The 20893-nt window shown below is 37.4% G+C and overlaps 1 protein-coding gene across 2 annotated transcripts in view; it reads left to right on the forward strand.

Moving 5' to 3' along the window:
* Window positions 1-20893, forward strand: part of ulk4 (unc-51 like kinase 4) — a 256347-nt gene that overhangs the window by 62907 nt on the left and 172547 nt on the right. For both annotated transcript variants that reach the window (XM_089117516.1, XM_089117518.1), the window contains exon 22: window positions 3103-3230. In XM_089117516.1, the coding sequence (XP_088973642.1) occupies window positions 3103-3230 (128 nt within the window). The remainder of the gene's footprint in view (window positions 1-3102; window positions 3231-20893) is intronic.

The following is a 20893-nucleotide window of genomic DNA, read 5'->3' on the forward strand; positions in this document are numbered from 1 at the left end:
TTCATCTTCGGAACACAAATAAAGATATTTTTGATTGAATCTGAGGGCTGGATGACTCTTCCATAGACAGCCTGAGGGACTGCCTCTTGACGGCCCAGAAAGTCATTAAAAGAAAAGGTTTAAATATTCCATGTGCCTACAGTGGCTCAACTATAACTTTATCAAGCGATGAGACTACTTTTTGTGCGAAAAAAAAACGTAAATAACGACTTTATTCGACTTTCCATTACTTCCTTATGGGCGCATGCGCGAGAACTGAGACGAGACCGTTCTTCTTCGACTACTTTTTGTTACCGGCTGCTCACCGCTTAGGAGTTTTACCGCCCCCTACCGTATAAGATGACGTACTGATATAGCCGGAGGCGCAAAACGTTCTGTTTACAAGCAGTACGTCATCTTATACGGTAGGGGGCGGTAAAACTCCTAAGCGGTGAGCAGCCGGTAACAAAAAGTAGTCGAAGAAGAACGGTCTCGTCTCAGTTCTCGCGCATGCGCCCATAAGGAAGTAATGGAAGTCGAATAAAGTCGTTATTTACGTTTTTTTTTTTCGCACAAAAAGTAGTCTCGTCGCTTGATAAAGTTATAGTTGAGCCACTGTAGGCACATGGAATATTTAAACCTTTTCTTTTAATGACTTTCTGGGCCGTCAAGAGGCAGTCCCTCAGGCTGTCTATGGAAGAGTCATCCAGCCCTCAGATTCAATCAAAAATATCTTTATTTGTGTTCCGAAGATGAACGAAGGTCTTACGGGGTTGGTACAGCATGGGGGTGAGTAATTAATGACTTTATTTTTATTTTTGGGTGAACTAACCCTTTAAGTTCAGTACATACTGACCCCAATTCTGATAGTTTTCTTATGTTTTACCATAACCCTCCGAACCATGCAGCAGTACTTTAGCACGTCCAATTTGAAGAAAATGCTGCATATAGTTTTTCTTTTTTTTTTTTTTTTCTTTTTTTAAACAAGTTCTGCCAATAAGTTTTTGATTTCTTTCAGTTTGGCGCACACACACACTTTGTACATCCTGTGCCATCTCTCTCTGCTTTTTGTTATTGACAGCCTGTATCGCTCTTAGTACTGGCAGCACTTCATCGGTCAACAACTTTAAGATCGGACCATTTTTGTTAGTCTCAGCAACTATACAGTGTTCTGAAGCAGCTGCGTTGACAGGCACTGTGCCTCACTGCCACTCAGCATTCTTTCTTTTGTTAGTAACACCTGCAGAAAGACTGGCAGAAGAGGGTTTTTTTTTTACTCTCGACTCTTGACTTCTGGAGGTAGATGTACTCTCTGGTCTGTGGTTTTCCAATTGTTTCAAATTAAATGAGAATTATTGATTTTTTTTCTTTACATAGTGTTTACTCATTACTATAGTGATATTGTTTGTTTTATAATGAGAATGAGACACATTTCAAGCTAAATTATGTAATTTCTGTGCCACTGTTGTTCCCTAAATATTAGAAAAATTCCTTTCTGCTAAAAAAAAAAAAATTCTTTTATAATAACATTATCTGTAATATATACACTACCATTCAAAAGTTTGGCCCTGATTTATTTTTATTTTTTTCAGGATTTGTTTTATTATTATTATTTTCTATTTTTAAAAATATATATTTATTTATTTTTCAGGTTTACATTATCCTATAGAAATCATTACTTGTGCCATCCTTCAGTATTATGCTGATTTGTTGCACATTTCTTATTATTTAAATATTGGAAACAGCTGTGTTACTCAACATTTTTGTGGATACCACGATAAATATTTTTAAATATATATTTACATATATATTTCCAGTATTTTTTGATTAATAGTTCAAAAGAACCACATTTACTGTGTTTGAAATAGTAAGGATATTTGTCATGTTACAAAAGATTTGTCACTTTTGATCAATGTAATACTTATTTGCTGAATAAGTAATAAGAATTTAAGACAGCCTTTCTGACTGAAAAATTTAATTGGTAGTGTAGTTTTAGTTAATCATAATCATTATTTCTTTACATTTATCTCCAAGAAACAACCTTAACAGTTGTGTCCAGTTTTCATCAGGAATTATTTACAGATATACCAGTTCTTTCCCCACACAATTCTTATACAGTATATGATTATACATTTCTTAATCCCCTATTCAGAAACTGGCTGCAACTTATCTTAGTTAGTCTTAGATTTACCCAGCATGCTACGTGGCGTGTCAGTAGCGAGCAAAACATTGTACGTCCCTGTTTTTCTCTTTATCTGAGGCAGTAATCAATTGGAAAATGGGCTGTATAAATTGATTTAAATGCCACTGTATACTGCCTTCAAGGCCCTCTCAGATTAACAATGCTAATTTTCTTTGACCTGTATTCATTTGCATGTAAATTTCTAATTTGACTGAACATGTTAGAAAAAAAAAACAAAAAAAAAACGTAAAAATATAAAAAAATATACACACACTATATATATATATATATATATATATATATATATATATATATATATATATATTATTTTGAGTGCCTAAAAGCTAGTGGATCACCTCCGGACCAATTATAAACTGCTGTGGATTTCACTGCTTAATTCCCCTGACGAATAGAAGTCCAGAACGTGGTGTGTTTATTCATACATTGACTAGCATAGAATTTAAATTTCAATGAAGCACCGAGCGACTGGGCTAATTGGGTAAGGAAGTGCTGCAATCTCAGAGTGCAGCTTGGAATACTGTTGATGTAATTACGATCCATGCCGAGAGTACAGTAGGTGCGTTTGAAATTAATTAACTCCCCTTCTCGTGCTGTAGTTAATCCTAATGTTTCGGATTGTTTTGCTTTTGACAGCCACAATTATGCTGATATGGAAAGTTAATCAATTCCTCGTGATTTGCTGCCCACTAAATATTGTGGAACTCATTAGCTTATTAACCTCTGTTTTATATCAAGTGCATTTCGGGGTGCCTTTCCATCCCCTCCAGCACCTCGCTGTGTAAGTGATAGCACCTGTCAAATTATTGTCAGACAATTGGGGCTTATGCCACACTAAATGTCCAGAGACCTCCCAGTCTATTTAAATGATGTGTGTGCGCCGCTAACAAGACTGTGCTAACGGCTTGAACGCCTCTTTGCAGGACTTTGTTATGAAGATAATCCGCTCTCTGGAGAGTCCGTCTTCAGTCATCCGTGCCAAGGCCTTTCTTGTGCTTCTGAAGGTCCTTATGCACAACAGAGAGATGCTTCTGCTCTGCTGTAACTCCAGGTAAACACTCTACACCAGGGGTGCCCAATCCTGCTCCTGCCAATCGATTGATTAGGGTTGGAGATGAACTGTGCAGGACAAACACACCTGCCTTTCATTTTCAAGTGATCCTGAAGACTTTAATTGGTTGCTTCGGGTGTGTTTGATTAGGGTCGGCGATGAGCTGTGCAGGACAGTCGACTGGCAGGAGCAGGATTGGGCACCCCTGCTCTACACAATGAAATCCCATAGACATCCTGTGCTGAATACATTGACAGAGCACACACGTTATAGATCCGGTGAAATGCTTCTGTTCCTCAATAGCGTGCTGAGAGCAAAATATACACGGAACAGTAAACAAAGACACGAGCACAAAGGAAAAAGCAGGAGAGATGTTCCTCTTGTGCCCCATATCCAAGTACAAACACACTACAAATAATTCCACATATGAATCAGAAAGAGAGAAAGAGACCATCATGGAGATGGAGATAGGGAAACACATCGAGTAAATCAATATCATATATGTTTTATAAATGGTTGGTGGAAAGATGCATGAGAGGATGGAAACTCTAGTGAGTCTGTTGCTTACACTGGACAGTTACTGGTTTAATTGAAGGTTTTTAAGAGTTTTAGTGTATTTCTTCTGTTATGACTGGAAAAGTTCCTCAATTTCTTCCCAAAATTTCACAATGTTTTAAACATCTCTGTCCTTGCACATGATTATTACACATTTTGGCAAATGTACACTGTAAAAATGAATATGCTTTATCTAATCAATATAATTGTGGCAACAGATTGCAAGCAATATTATTAATTAAATTTAACAAATTAGAATTGAGTAATAATGAATCAAATTATTCCTTAAAAGTTAACCATTTAAAGAGTAAAGTTTACACCAAAATATTTAACAAAAATATCTCACTAACAGACAGATGTCAAAGATTAGTTAAGAACTCTTTATTTTATATTGCCAACATTGTGAGCCACTGAAAGAGAAAACCGGAATTTTAAAACAAACACCGATCACCATAATGGTGACTTAAATTTATATATATATATATTTTTTTGCTTGTTGTTGTTGTACGTTTTACTCATTTTAAATGGTTAACTTTTAAGGAATTAATTTGATTAATTATTACTCAATTCTAATTTGTTGCATTTAATTAATAATATTGCTTGTAATCTGTTGCCACAATTTTTTGGATTAGATAAAGCATATTAATTTTTGCAAATGTAATTAATGCTTGTTCATACCAATTAATGTATGATTTTTGTATGTTTAAATAATTTAGCATGACCCAGTTTATTGTTCATTGACTACTATTAGTATGCCATGTGTTACCCCCTACCCCCCCAACCCCCAAAGTGTAAAGATTGAGCCTTCTGGGCACCATCTAAACATTGAGAGCAGTATCAATAACTGTAGCACGCTGAGCCAAAGGGTGTTTAGCCACTGTGGGACCATGGTTGATGCGTGACATGGGAAAAGAAATTCGGCTTTGGTTACAGAAGTTCAAGTCATTGCATTTTAGACCTTTAAATATGAAACCGGTCATTAACATGTTTTATATCATGGTCTGTCTGAATACTCAATTGTGATTGGCTGGAATGTGCGCAATAAAACTGTTTAATGTGCATGTAGTTCCAAGTCAGTTTAATCACAGTTCTATATTATTGCACTATTTTCATTGAAGCACACACATGCATACGTCACTCGCACACAGAGCGGAGATTGAGCTGCACGCACACAGACAAATTCAGATGCACAGAAACTTTTCAACATTGCCGGCAACTTTTAGTAATAAAATAGCTACTGAATCACTACATTGTTTTTCAGCAACGAGGAGGTTACATCGAAGCTGTGAGTTTAATTACTTTAAAATAGCATTGTCAATAGAGAGAAACACTGAACAGACGCAGGTACGCATTTCTCATCTCTCTCTCTCTCTCTCTCTCTCTCTCTCTCTCTCTCTCTCTCTCTCTCTCTCTCTCTCTCTCTCTCTCTCTCTCTCTCTCTCTCAATAATTAATTCAAATTAATGTAATATTATGCACTACTTTATCTCTATATTTGATCTGAAGTGGGCAGATCTAACAAGCTGTAACTGACAAAAATAAACGTAAATTTTACCCTTCCGGTCAAAAATTAGGATGCAAACATCAATAACAGCTTTAAGTTGTCCATGCTGACAAATGGCCATGCCACCCCCCCCCCCCCCCACACACACACACACACACACATTTTATAATGTTTACTTTGATGTGTCCAGTATAGACAGCCTCAAACAGTTATGGTGCATCTTGTTAAAGATAGTGTTTGCCTACTTAGTGCTTTCTCATGACAGACACAGTAGCAGCATAGCTAAAATATGTTGCCCACTTTTACCCGTTCACAAGCCTTTACGAGCACACGTAAGAGCTGTATTTGTGGTGTTTGAGTGGGGGGAAGTGTGACTCGCTAAAGGAACGTTTGCAAGGTTGTTTGCATTGCTTTATTTTGTAATTCCTACTCTTAGGGAAAAAAAAAATGCTACAAAAGTGGTCAATGAGACGGTTCCCTTTAAAAAGGTTTTAATATGTACACTCTTTGGTTCCAATATAGGCGCTTTTCCACTGCATAGTACGGTACAGTTCGGCCCAGTACGCTTCGACTTCGACTCGGCGCGCAGTACGCTTCGACTTTCCACTGCAGTAGTACCCCTTCAAAGTGTGTGGGACTGATCGTTATTTGCGCGCGCCTCTACTGCCATGACATCATCTTAAAAGCGCCACATTTTCAAACCCACAACACAGGAACAATGGAGACTATCGAGGGGATGGTGTTCCTGATTCTCGGTATGTGGTTGTTTTTAACTGCTAGACGGAAAAATGTGTTTAAAATGAGGCTGATGGCAGCAAAACAAAAAACTGCTAAAAAAGTGTCTCGTGTCGCAAATCCAATGACGCTAGTAGTGATGCTGGTAGTGACGATTCTGTCTGACCAATCAGTGATCTGCAGTGTTTCACGTCACATTTTAGTACTGGTACGGTACGCTTGGAACCTCAACAGACCAGGTACCATTTAAAGCGACCTGAAGCGAACCGTACTGTACCGTACCATGCAGTGGAAAAGCACCACAAGTGAGCCGTACCGAACCGAACCGTACCATACTATGCAGTGGAAAAGCGCCATATGTAGCTTTGAGATACTAATATGTACTTTTTTTTGGTGCAATGGTAATTTTAAAAGGGTACTGCCCCAGTGACCGCTTTTGTACCTTTCTTTTAGAGTGTAGTGTCACAAAATCTGCATTTTGCCAAATTCAGAAAATTTTCATGAAAAGAAAAAAAAGTCCTCTGATTCCATCTGGACCTAATTATTGCATTGACCAATAGAAAAATGCTTGGTTTGAAGGTGTGCGAGTGAAAACTTCTGTGGTGCTTGATACATCTCTACACTTTTGACAATGGATAATAGACTTTTTTTTTTTCCTGCGGTTGCCTGCAAGAATCACTTCTTTGAAATAACCGAATTTAAAATATCATGGACTTTAAGCAATGCATTTTTGGTTGGTAGAAAGTTAATAATGAAAAGATCTCTTTAAAGGATTAGTTCACCTCAAAATGAAAATTTCCTGATAATTTACTATTTACAAAAGTATTTTGAGAAAAAACATTTCAGGATTTTTCTCCACACAATGGACTTCAATTGCAACCAACATTTTGAAGTCAAAATCAATGCAGTTTCAAAGGGCTATGCAGTGCTTCAAACGGCTCTGCACGTTCCCAGCTGAGGAATAGGGTCTTCGATCGGTAATAGCGAATCGATCGGTAATTTTCTTAGAAAATGAATAAATAATTATATGCCTTTAAACCACAGTTGTTTGTCTTGAAAACGGGAGAAAATGAGATTGAATTTTTCGCCCTTCTCTGCCTTTTTTAACCGGAGTATACAGACAAAAGACACTTGAAGTTTCCAACGTGATTACGTAATCCCTGGCGCGTTGCAGACCAGCACAAGATGAACAATTGTGGTTAAGAATTATATACATGTTTTTTTTTGTTTGTTTTTTTTTTAGAAAATGGCCGATCGTTTCGCTAGATAAGACCCTGTTCCTCAGCTGGGAACGTGCAGAGCTGTTTGAAGCACTTCATAGCCCTTTGAAACTGCATTGATTTGGACAAAACGTTGGTTGCAATTTGTGATGAAAAAAATAGTCCATTGTGTTAAAATGAAAAAAGTCCATTGTGTTGAGGAAAATCCTGAAATGTTTTCCTCAAAAAACTTATTTTCCACTGAAGAAAGAAATATATGCACATCTTGGTTGGCATTGGGGTGAGCAAATTATCAAAAAAAAAAAAAAAATCGTTTTGAGGTAAACTAATCTTTAAGGTGAAATTAGAATGTATACATGAATTTCAGAGATGATAGATTATAGATGAGAATGTATGATGGTCACTTTCGTCTGGATGATGATTGCGGGGGAGGGCTGCCTCTAGACATGGAATAGAAACTTAGATGAGTTTGATTCTCTCATCCTTCAAATGTCTCTCTGCTCCCAAAGTAATTTCCTCAAATATGACTAGTCAAAAAGAGATTATGGTTGAAGATAGTTTGATACAAAAAAATAATAATACATAAAAAAAAATGGTAATGCTTTATTTTAAGGTGACGTAGTTACACATTACTTCTTGTACTTACTATTGTAATAACAGTAAATTGTGCATAATTGCAATTAACTAAGCCTAACCGTAACTCTATAGCAATTAGGGCTGGGGTAAACGATTATTAACTAAACGATTAGTTGGGCGATTATTTTATCGATTAGTCGACTAATCTAATGACTAATTGGACGACTAATATAAAGAATATATTTTTTCTGCTGCTCAATTAATAATAAAACAATATCTCAAATAAATACTGGCATACTGAATCAAGATACTATAAGCTGGCTAACGTTAGTCTAATGTTATGTATTTGAACACACCATCATTATAACTCTACAACCGCCAAAACCGTGTTATTAAAATATTTTTTACTAACATTTTTTTATCATAGAGAATGTTTAAATATTAACATCAGCTGAGGAGGGAAACGGAGGCGGAGTTAGTGGTGCGCTCGGAGTCTGCTACTACTGGAGATGAATCGGGAGAGGTTAGATCAGAGCGCGTGCTGACACGGAGTAAAGCCTTGTTTATACTCGACACGTCCGCACGAGCGCGAATGTGCGCACGGCAAAAATGACGCGTTGGGAGCGCAAGACCAGGAAGACTGTGGCTGGCTGTGTGTGTAACAGCGCGCCCGGCGCCGCATCCGGAGGCGACTTCAAGCCGAATCTGCCCGAGCTTGTACGTCTCACCACACCGGCACCCAGTTTGCGCATCTAAATTGCAATTTTCTTTTCTTAAGGGTTTGTTTACTGTGTGTGATTCATTTAATGGATAGCACATTCACTTCAAGTTGTCTTCGTCCTCTATTCTGAAATGTTTCGGTCTCCCACGTGTGTGTGGCAAGCTGTACCGCCGGGAACATGCAAAAAATAAATAAATAAAGAAGCGTCGACGCAAAAATATGACGTCGACGCAATTTTGACGTCGAATAATCGACGTCATCGGCGCGCCGCTACAGCACTAATAGCAATTATGTGTTGTTAATTAATATTCATCAGGACTTATTTGAGTAAGTACAAAGTACTGTCACCTTTGATAAATGGGCCCTATAATACGCCTGGCACAGTGCAGCTCTAGGCGCAACACAGGTTTTTTTTTGCTAGTTTCAGCTTGAAATTTTTACATCCTGCACCACATTGTTTGAATAGCAAATGCATTTGTGCCCATCTGTATGCCCATGGATCTGGTGGTCTGAAAAACGAGCGTATTGGCGTCTTAATATTTTGAGAAAACTGAAATAGACTGAGCTATTGACCAGCAAAATCCTGTTTGACCAGTTTTTTTTTTTTTTTTTTTTAAAGGGCTCATTAGTAGTACATTCTGCTTATTACAAGCACACAAACATGCCAATTATTACAATTTAAAGGATTACGATGTAAAAGATTATTATTGTGTACATAAATATATGGTGGAATCCGGCTTGTCCTGTGGATGGTCTGCTTATACGCTTTAACCTCGCGTACAGGCAGCTCTGTTTCCTCGCTAGAGAAGCGTTCAGTATTTCCGCTTGCAAATTCCGCAATGTAAATAGCAAATCCGCCATGGCGCATTCGTAACTGGCTTTTAAAGGGAATGGTAGATGAGACTCTGATTGGTTAATTTTATTTTACGCCCAAAACACACCCATTACTAATTAACAGAATAGGGACGACCCTTTTAGACAATGCGTCAAGCAAGACGACTATTTTTCCCATTGTTAAACTAGCAAAAGTGGATTCGAACACTCCCTGAGTGCGCTTTAGACCATGCGCTTAGATCGTTAAAGTAGAGCCCAAAGTGTAACCAAAAATGTTGCCATTGGAGAGTTATTTTCCAAACTCGTTAAGGGCTGTTAATGAATAATTTATCATTTTAATAGTTTATTTGATTATTGATTAAACAATTTCAATAGCTATGTGTTAAGTATTTGTAAGTGCTGTACAAACTCAACAAAATCGAGTGCAGGAGAATGTTTCTGTTTACTGCAGACACTTTGTGTTAAACATGATGACAAGCATTATGAGCATTCCTCACCATCCGCCGGTCTTCCTGACAGTGTCTGATGTATCATGTCAGTGTTAGCCGGTAGAGCATGTACTGTAAATCTTGCTGCGACTGACCAATGAAGTTATATTTTGCAAACCACACTCACTGGTTGCAGGCATGTTTTGTGGGACCATTTGGGATGGCAAGGGATGTTGTTCTGGATATGTTTATTATTCTTATTCATTTATTTCTATGGGTGTAAAAAAAAACTGCATGTTTTGTGATGTTTTCTATAGCATGCACATATTGTCACAATGTGCTTAATAAACAAATAGATACAACTAAAATACTGAAAAATGGACTGAAAATGTAATTATAGAGTTACACAACAATACTCTATCAGTATTTTTCACACTATCATACTATTTAATATGCAGGGACAACTGTGAGTGATACAAATTTAAACTGAGACCGTTTTACTTTCAAAACATGGCATTAAATTAAAAATACAATCAATAGTACAAATTCTTTGCCTAACCGAGCTCTTTTTGGCTTGGAAACAAATTGGCTTGACCTCGAACTTTGAAACAGGCGGATCATTTAAAACGTACATTTTCCATAATTGAGTCTCTTTCCTTCAGTCTTACATAAGAAGAATGAATCTTGAAACTGATCTCATTATTCTTTTTGTATGTACATCTTCAGAATACAACCGGTCATTTTCTTTAATCATGTTCTCCTAATTCATCTATATTTAATTTGAAGCCAGTCTTGAACAGCTGAAGCTCCTAATTGCTCTCATCACTGTCTTACAAACACAGGATGTCTGTCATCACTAGCATTTCCTCTGCCCGGGAACGAGATGTGCTCATTCTCTCTCTCTCTCTCTCTCTCTCTCTCTCTCTCTCTCTCTCTCTCTCTCTCTCTCTCTCTCTCTCTCTCTCTCTATCTTCCTCATTTTCTCCTTCTACTTCGAGTCCAAGCAGTGCCGCACTGATGGAGTGTGTCAGAACTGACCCACCATTCCATCTCCCAGAGTGAGAGCGTTTCCTCGCTGTTCTCATAAACACTTCTCTAATTATCTGTGCAGCGTCTGCTGCATACAGGCCTGTCAGATGAGTGCGTCAGCCCGCCTCAGAAGTGTCAAACCGGACACGTCGTGTCCAGCCTCTCTCGGGTCAGAGCAGACGCATTGACTTCTCCCAGCCTCCAGATAAGGGGATGTTTTTAACTCAATGCGACGGCAGCAGAGCTCAGAGGTATTGAGGAGATGTCTCTGTTTCTAGGATTGGTCCTCTGGAGGTTTCTGATGGAGGAGGGGTTGGAGCTCTACTGGAGGTTTTTAATTTGAACATTGAGATAAGAATGTTTCATTTTAGAGACTGCAGAATTGGACTTTGCAGACTATCTGCATTGTTAAAGGTTTTTCTTTTTTTTAACAAACAGTGGTGATAAATACTAACTGTGACTGCTGTTAACTGATCATTCTAACTTGATTATACTCCAGCAGTGTGTTTGTGGCATTTCCCTAGAATCCAACTGGAATTCAATTTTCATATTTAATGTGCTTCCTTATAGCTTCATAGTGAAAGGTTTATGACGTAGATCGGTTTATGGACTGTGTCTCATTCATGGTGTCCAGTGGTCTAGATCAGGGGTTTTCAAACTGTGGGTTGCAGATTGGGAAGAGGTTGGTCGCGCAATCACTATATTGGCTCCAACTGAATTTACGTTTCATGAGTGAGAGGGACTCGTACAAACAGGTTGCACTATGAACCATCGTTAAATAGAAATCGCTATATTGCTTCGAGAGATTTAAAGTTAGATAAATATGTCAGTATTTTGTTTCATGAAGCGTGCGCGTGCGACTTGTTGTGATAACTATTTTCACCGTCTCAGAGCGGCTTCGGTTCATTAAGCAGTTTGGTGTGCATTATTAACGAGAAGAATCTCGTTTACTCCAATTGGTGCACTCCATTCTGCATGAGATCACATTACACCGGAGAATTCAAATGTCACGAAAGGACATAGCTCAGCGTCATGAGCTAAGTTGATTGTGGAGACCATTGGTGGCATTGGTCGTACGATCTACTTAGGCATACGATGCTTTTGGGAAAAGCATTAATCCTCTGTCGTCTGTTCAGAGATATGGTCGTCATAAGGTTACGTTGTTTTGTGTTACCCCGCATGCATTTTGATACCTACCAACGCATAAGGAAAACATACGTATATGTAAAAAATATTTAAAATGTATACACACGAAAGCGTTTTCTGCGCTTAACAACGAAATGAGTTTAACAACACTCGCAGCATAAATTAGGGGCCAAGCACCAAAGGTGCTGAGGCACCTATTGTATCTGTTGGTTTTCTTCTTCTTATTATTATTCCATAAATGGAAGTCTATGGCAGCCCTATGCTGCCATGCTGATCACAACCAATACTGTACATTAAGAACCCGCCCATTACAGTAGTGGCCATTTTGAAATGTACAGTTCTCAGTTTTTTTTTTTTTTTTTTCGCTACTCCTCCTTGTTCAATTTTATTTTCCAAACATGCACTCAAATGATCTTCAGACTGAGCCGCATAAAAGTTCTGTTCCCGATTTTTATTTATTTATTTTTTTATTCGTCTTTGATCAAAAGTTATGGTGTCGCAAACTTAAAGGGTTAGTTCACCCAAAAATGAAAATTAAGTCATTAATTACTCACCCCCATGCTGTACCAACCCCGTAAGACCTTCGGTCATCTTCGGAACACAAATAAAGATATTTTTGATTGAATCTGAGAGCTGGATCAGTCCTAGATAGACTGCCTAAGGGACTGGCTCTTGACGGCCCATAAAGTCATTAAAGAAAAGGTTTAAATATTCCATGTGCCTACAGCGGCTCAATTATACGTTTATCAAGCGACGAGCCTACTTTTTGTGCGAAAAAAACATAAATAACGACTTTATTCCACTATTCCATTACTTCCTTATGGGCGCATGCGCGAGAACTGAGACGAGGACGTTCTCATTCGTCTACTTCTTGTTACCGGCTGCTCACCGCTTAGGAGTTTTACCGCCCCCTACCGTATAAGATGATGTGCTGATATAGCTGAAAGGGAAGCGCAAAACTTTCTGTTTACAAGCAGAGGAAGATGCGCGCTGTACATACGCTTTTCAATTAGCGTATTTTCCGCACTATAAGGTGCACTTAAAAGCCTTTAATCTTCTCAAACAGCGCGAACAGCGCCACCTACGGGTTGTGAGATATGCAAAATTGCTATTTTGGCCAACAACTTTTGAACAGTTTCTCAGAAAATCATAATTGTGGTATTTATGGATTCCTTGCATCATGCCGAATCCGTGGATATTGATTTTGCCATAATGGGATGTACCACGTGTCCGCTATTTTGAAGTTTGTCATAATTTGCAATATCTATAACAATATAATATTGTAATGTAATAACTATTTGAAATTTTTTCACCAAATTTGATATGGATAACCATTAGCATGGCCCGGAGGTACCTGAGAAGTTTGATCACAGCGCCACCTAGTGTTCCAGAGATATCATTGTTTTTTTTTGTAAAAATGCTTATAACTTTTGCTAACATTGCTTGAAATTTGATTTCTATATGTCAAAATATTTCTTGGGTTATGCCGATTTCAACGATATCTCAAATGTTATTTTTAAACAATGTGACTGACCGCCATATTGGAGCGAATGTGAAATGTTTTTTGCTACTCCTCCTTCAAATTTTGTCCAATTTTCTCCAAACATGCACTCAAATGATCTTCGGACGGAGCCGCATAAAAGTACAGTTTCCGGTTTGTTTGGTTTTTTTTTTGTTTTTTGCAATACGGAGAAAAAAAAAAGTTATGATGTCACAAATTTAACAAGGTTAACCCAGAGTTGGTTCAGAGGCTATAACTTGTGAACAGTTTGTCACAAAATCATAAAATTGGTATCTATCAAATCCTTGCGTCATGTCGAATCCGAGGATATCTATTTTGCCATGATTTACATTAGCATTGAGCTAGCTTAGCATGCTAATCACGTTAACATGATTTTGTGTGCTTATTCTTATACTGAAGCCTCTCCTCTTCAGCTGTGTTATTTCCATCCTATGAGTGGCGCAAGTTGCTAAACCACGTGTCACGAATCCCGAACCTTTGCGGTCGTGGGTTCGAATCCTGTGTGGCACATGCCCAGACCGCAATAGGTACTGTGGCCTTAAGTGGTGGAAAAGTTGTATCAGTTCTAGACATGGTGTCCATCTGAGAAAGGAATTCCATAAATATAACATTAAAGGTTCTCAAAGCGATTCTGGGTGTTGACGTTCGAATATTTCAAACAAATCGGAGCCAGACCCTCCCTCCTCCGCATCTCATCTCCTCCCCCTCCCTTCCGTGGTTCCTGAAATAATTGTGAACGTGCATAGTTCTAGCTAATTATATCCTTGTGTGGGTTTGGCGAACATAAAGCGTCAATTTAGAAGAAAAAAAAATTTAAGGTTACCCACCTGTCAGGCAAAAACAGAGCAACCTGAATGTCGGACTGGAAGCCCTTCTGCCGCCGGAGTTCTCGCCATCGTTAAAAAGCTTTGCTACCGATGTAAATTCGGAACTTCGCACATTCTTTATCTGACTCCTTCTTCTTTTTAATTTGTTCTTCAGAACGACGTCTCTTTGGTCGTGTGTCTGTAATTTTTCAAACTTCCCTCTGATGCTTCGCTGCTCTCCTTCACACACACACTTCATGTGCACGCGCACTAACCCCCCAGACCCACCATCAAATACTTCTTGCCAGTGATTTGCTGGAACACTGTTTGTTAGGTTTCGTGGTCCGGGTAAGACATGATTGTTTTTGTTGCCGTTTGTGGAGCCTGTGGTGTCTACAGAGACCGCGTTTTTTTACAGTATGTTTAGGGGACAGGCAGCTAGCCGATAGTGAGGAGACGTTTGATGTATGTGACAAAAAACGTTTTGGCCCAGCATCGCTTGGAGAACCTTTAAGAAAATGTATTTCTTCTTCTTCTTCCACCAATGGAAGTCTATGGCAGCCCTATGAACCAGGAAAATGATGAAATTTGGCACACTTTTAGTGATGTTAAAGGGATAGTTCACTTTGAAATTAATTGTTGATATGTTTAGCTTATCTCAAGGGCATCCAAGATGTAGGCGTCTTTGTTTCCACAGTATTTTCAATTTTGACATTTTTCAGTCAAACCGTTGTTGTCTATCAGTCATACACTGGAGCCTAAGGGGGTCCACCAAAAAGCATGCACAGAGAAGTCAAAATTAAACATGATTTAATGTTTTGTAAATGTAAGTACACATTGATGGCCTAAGACACGAAACGAGCGGTTTGTGTGAGAAAACGAACAGTATTTATATCGTTTTTACCTCTTGTAATCATAGCCATGACAAAATGATCTGACGGCACGGGCGCTTCGGTTTGCGCATGCGCCGGAAGTGATCGCTTGCGCGCCTACGTCACTCTTTGTTTATACAGAGATTTCGGAAGTTTTACCTTTCACTAAACATATTTAGATATATACGGGAAACCACAATGGAAGACGATTTCGGTATATCTTTCGGTATATCACGCGTTCGTACTTCCTAGCTCATTTTCTCATGGGTAAACCAACTTCTCCGGCTGGGCAAAGCAGAGATAGGGGAGGTAACCTTTCCTCATTATGACGTAATAACGAGGAGATTCAAGATCAGCGCATCTGAGCTGCAGAGAAGAGTAAAATAGCCAAAGCTCGGTTTACATTGATTGAAAATTCTAGACACGAGGGGACCAAATACAGGCTATAGGGGAACTAATATTAATGTTAAAAAACCTCAGAAAGTGACAATTTCATGTCAGGAGACCTTTAACAAACGGATTAAAGTTTATAATAACAATGGTCGTTTCTCAGAGTACTGCATTATACAAATTGAACAAATTAAATTCAATTTAATTTGGAATGATGAAAATTCAAAATGTCTCAAGACCAATTTGTATAGACAGACTTAACTGAAAGTTCCTAAATGACTAAATGCTAATGCTTTTTAACTCACTTATTGCTTTCATGTCTGCACTTCAAGTAAGCTACAGAATCTGAAACACAATGCTCCTTTTATTATAATGTGTCTTAAAATGTATTTATTTTAATTTGATGCAAAGCATCAGGAAAAACAAATACATGGATATATGACTGATTGGTGCATAGTGACAGACAAATATTATTTTTTAACTCAAAACAAATGGATTAATTTGCTTTTATCCCGTAATCTCGTTGTACTCTGATCTCTGAATCCAATTAGAGCACCGTCCTTGATTAATTATTGCTAATTTGTTTTCTTGGTTATAGTTTAAGAAATAATAGCGTGCAAGTGTTTAAAATTAAAAGTACTTTGACAATATGACTACATATTATTACACTGAATCTAGTTCGATCTGCTACCAAAACTTAAGAACAGTGCCCTTTCTGTGAAAGGAGTCTGTAACTGCTTATAGCTTCATTAACAGAAATAACTGCAAATAAACACATCCTGCATTTATTTATGAGACTTTCACACCACTGTGAAAGAATGTTGTCCCACTCCTCTTCACAGAACTGCTTCAGCTCAGTGACATTTGTAGGCTTTTGAACATCAACTGTGTGTTTTAGATTCTGGATTGGTTTTATGCTTTTGAATATTGCCTTGCTGCATTACCCCCTACCGTGTTTCAGCTTAAGTTCACGGATGGATAGTTCAACATCCTCTGCTACGCAGCAGAATTCATGGTTGCTTCAATCACAACAAAGCATCAAAGGTCCTGATACATCAAACCATTACCAGAGCATTCATTTTTTCGATGCTTCTGTCCATAAGACGTTGTTCCAGAACTCTTGCGGATCATTCAGGTGCAAATGCAAGACAGGTTTTAGAGTTTTCTTGATTTAATCTTGCCATGAACTCCATTTTTCCTGAGGGTAGAGTCATGCACACCTGCATTCACTGAGGCCCACTGTAATTGAGGGTTCACAGATAATGGACCTCTTTCACATTTCTTGGGTTCGGGAAAGTCATCATAGTTGGATAAATATATAGTGGTGAATGAGAACTACAAAAAATACCTATATCATTTTTGCATTCTCATTTGGCCCAATTTCAAAAGAAAGTCCATGAGAGTGTTTCTATGAATTTTTCAAACACTCTAAAAAATGATGTGTTGGATTTACTTAAAATATATATGCACCATTTTTGCATTATACTTTTTTAGTAATCCCAACTTGGAATAATTTTACTTAAAATTAACAAGAAAATCTTTTTTATATAATTATTTGAGTTCACGCAACATTCTTTACTTAAAAATGTATGCATCACGTTACATATATTTTATGTAAAATTATTCCAAGTTGGGATTACTTAAAAAGTATGACGCAAAAATGGTGCATATATCAATAAGTCCAATGTATCAAAGTAGTAACTCCAATGTAAGTACATAGTACTTAAAGCCACTTAATATAAAGTGGGACCCTTTTAAGTAAATCCAACACAGTGCAGGCCATGTGAGATCAAAACAAATCTTAGTTCTGTTAACTTAACATTTAAGCTCATTATAAAAATAAGACAATTAAATCAGTTGAACCAATCTTCTGCTTGCATGTCTTAAAATCAATTAAACATGCAAATCACACGCAATAAAGCATTTCACTTTATTTTTTTATTTTTTACCCAAAATGTTTGAATTGCATCTTAAAATATATTCAAATAGAAAATAGTTGTTAAAATAATAATAATAATAATATAGTCACAATATTAAAATTTTTCTTGGATCAAAGAAATTGAAGGCTTGGTGGGCAGAAGAATATAAAAGAATATAAAAATATTAAACAATCTTAGTGTGTGTGTGTATATATATATATATATATATATATATATTAGTCTATTAAATACTATCTATTAATTTAAACAAAACTTAATTAATGACTTTTGTCCAGAGGTTTTCAACGAATCTCTTCAAAAACATTTTAACAGTAACTACTGGAAACAATCTTTATTTGAAGCTAAACTTTTGTTTAAAGGGTTACTTATTTTGATAATAATTCTGAAGGTTTGATTTACTGATTCGGATGGGTTGATAGAAATGTGAGGCTTTGGTTGTTGGTTAGTGCATGAAAAAACAGCTCAGAATAAAATATTGATACATTTACCAATTTATTTTATTCATTGGCTCCTGGTAAAGGAAGTTTGATTGTCTTTGGTTTAGATGGTGCTGTTCTTGCACCTCTACCTTAGTTCTGCCCACTTTTCAGATTAGAATCCATTAATCTTGAAATCTGGTCTATTTTCTATGTAGCAAGTTACTAGACCCTTATCAGTTTTCAAATGATTTCTGTCTGTGCCCTGGCATACCTAATTCATATAATCAAGGGTTTGGTAATTGACTGATAAGTTGAAAATGTCACCTCAGAGCAGACAAAAACCAAATATGTGACGCCATTCTGTGGGTCTATAATAACCGGTTCACAAATCACTGCATTACAGCTTGAACTGTCAGGATAACAAAGAACCGCTAGAGAATGAAATGTTACCCTGTCACTCCTGTTGTTCCCAGTCATTCAGTCAAGAAACGATCTCTCGTAGGATTCCAATTATAACCATATACACGTAAAGCCATAAGCGCACAGCAGACCTGGCACCCAGTAAATGTAATTTATTGTGAAAGTCACAGTTCCCTTTTTTCATTTCTGTTCTTCCTCAGGTAATATAGCGGCTGGCTCGCCATGTCCGTCTAATAAAGGGCTGCTTGATCCTAACATCTCGGAATAAATGGTTTTGTAAATCATGCTCATGTCTCCAGATTTTCATTTTCTCCCTCGTACCTCCTCACCTACGAGCACTGAGTATCCCTGACATCCGACAACAATTCATTCTGAGAGAGGGAAATGATAGCCTTTTGGGAGGAGGAAATTTATTATAGGCTAATCCAGTCTGGCAGCAACTTCTTTGTAAATACCAAGGTTGTCATTATCGCCTCTCTCCTGTCAGTAAGCGGAGGTTGGTTGGAATTTGTGAGGACTCTCAGAGTGCTCGCTTTATTTTAGATTTGTTGCAAAGATTGTTCTTTATTCAAAATGTAGAATTAATCAAAGAAAAACCTTGATGGAGAGGTTTGTTCAGGATACTGGCAAATAGTAATTATTCAAGGGAGAAACCTCTTAAAATAGTGTTTATAATTGCAGCTAAGAATAATAGTCTGTTCCTAAATTTTTACTTAAAAATAAAATAATAAAAATGATTATTATAGTTATAATAATAACATTAATGTATGTTATTATTATAATGTATCTATGTTAATGTATAACAAGGTATCATTTGTTAACATGAACTAACAGTGAGCAATATATTTTTACAGCATTTTTACCCTATTTGGTATTTCTTTATAATCATTAGTTAAACATGAGTAAACAGTTAATTCATCATTCATAAAGCATTAAAGGGACACTTTGAAATTAATTTTTGATGTTTTAGCTTACCTCAAGGTCATCCAAGATGTAGGTGTCTTTGTTTCCACAGCATTTTCAATTTTGACATTTTTTTGGTCAAACCGTTGTTGTCTGTCAGTCATATAATGCAGTTTTAGGGGGTCCACCTCAAAGATCATGCACAGAGAAGTCCAAATTAAACATGATTTAAACATGATTTAATGACTCCTTGAATGTAAGTACACACTGATGGCCTAAGACACGAAACGAGAGGTTTGTGTGAGAAAACGAACAGTATTTATATCGTTTTTACCTCTTCTTAACAGCCGTCGAACTGATCTGAATCAGATGTCCAACTGAACCGAACTGAACCGTTTTCAACGTACGCTGGAAGTGATCTCTGGCGCGTCTACGTCACGCATTGTTTACACGGAGATTTTGGAAGTTTTACCTTTCACTAAGCATATTTAGATATATCAAAATCATCTTCCATTGCCATTTCCCGTATATCTAAATATGTTTAGTGAAAGGTAAAACTTAAGAAATCTCCGTGTAAACAATGCATGACGTAGACGCGCGAGAGATCACTTCCGGCGTAACGTCTGGAGACGGTTCATTTCGGTTCAGTTGGACATCTGATTCAGATCAGTTGTTAACAAGAGGTAAAAATGATATAAATGCTGGTCGTTTTCTCACACAAACCTCTCATTTCGTGTCTTAGGCCATCAGTGTGTACTTACATTCATGAGTCATTAAATCATGTTTAATTTGGACTTCTCTGTGCATGCTCTTTGACGTGGACCCCCTAAACCTGCATTATATGACTGACAGACAAGAACGGTTTGACCAAAAAATGTCAAAATTGAAAATACTGTGGAAACAAAGACACCTACATCTTGGATGCCCTTGAGGTAAGCTGAAACATATCAAAAATTAATTTCAAAGTGAACTATCCCTTTAATAGACATTAATAAGCAGTTTATAAATACAGCTATAAATGATGTACATGGTGTAATTTGTTTAATAATAGTATTTTCATCCTTTATAATGATCAATTTATCATTTCTAAATGAAGAATTGCATTTTTATGAACCGGTTATTTAAGAGTTGTCAGTGGTTCATCAGTGGTCTAAGTATATGATAAATAAACGTATTTAAAGCCACAATATGTAATTTTTCTGCTTTAAAAATAGCTAAAATAACTGTATCTATATTATATATTTCTATTAGATGTGTACTTACATTATCCCGACAGTTTCCACCAACTTTAAAATACGGAGAAATGTATAGTTTAATTCGAAGACACGGGACGTTTCTCTATTTCCGTTTCGTCGCCCGTCTATGGCGTCATATAACCTTTGACTCCTCTATTTTCTCTAACTTCCTTGCGGAACCCGGCGAAACCGCCAAACACAAAGGGGAACACTGGACTACCGCCAATAAAGCAAAGAAAATGTCGAAGAAAAACGTACGTATTTTTATGTGTGTAAATCACGTGCCCGCTCACGAGCGCTCACTCTTAACAGACAGACTGTCCCCGGTGCTGCTCGCGCGTCACCAGGTCGTCTCATTCAAATCAGCCAGCTGTTGCTGTTAGCGAGCCGCGCACATTGAATACTCTTA

This window comes from Pimephales promelas, chromosome 12, assembly GCF_988280905.1.
Source record: "Pimephales promelas chromosome 12, fPimPro1.hap1.1, whole genome shotgun sequence".
NCBI lineage: Eukaryota > Metazoa > Chordata > Actinopteri > Cypriniformes > Leuciscidae > Pimephales > Pimephales promelas.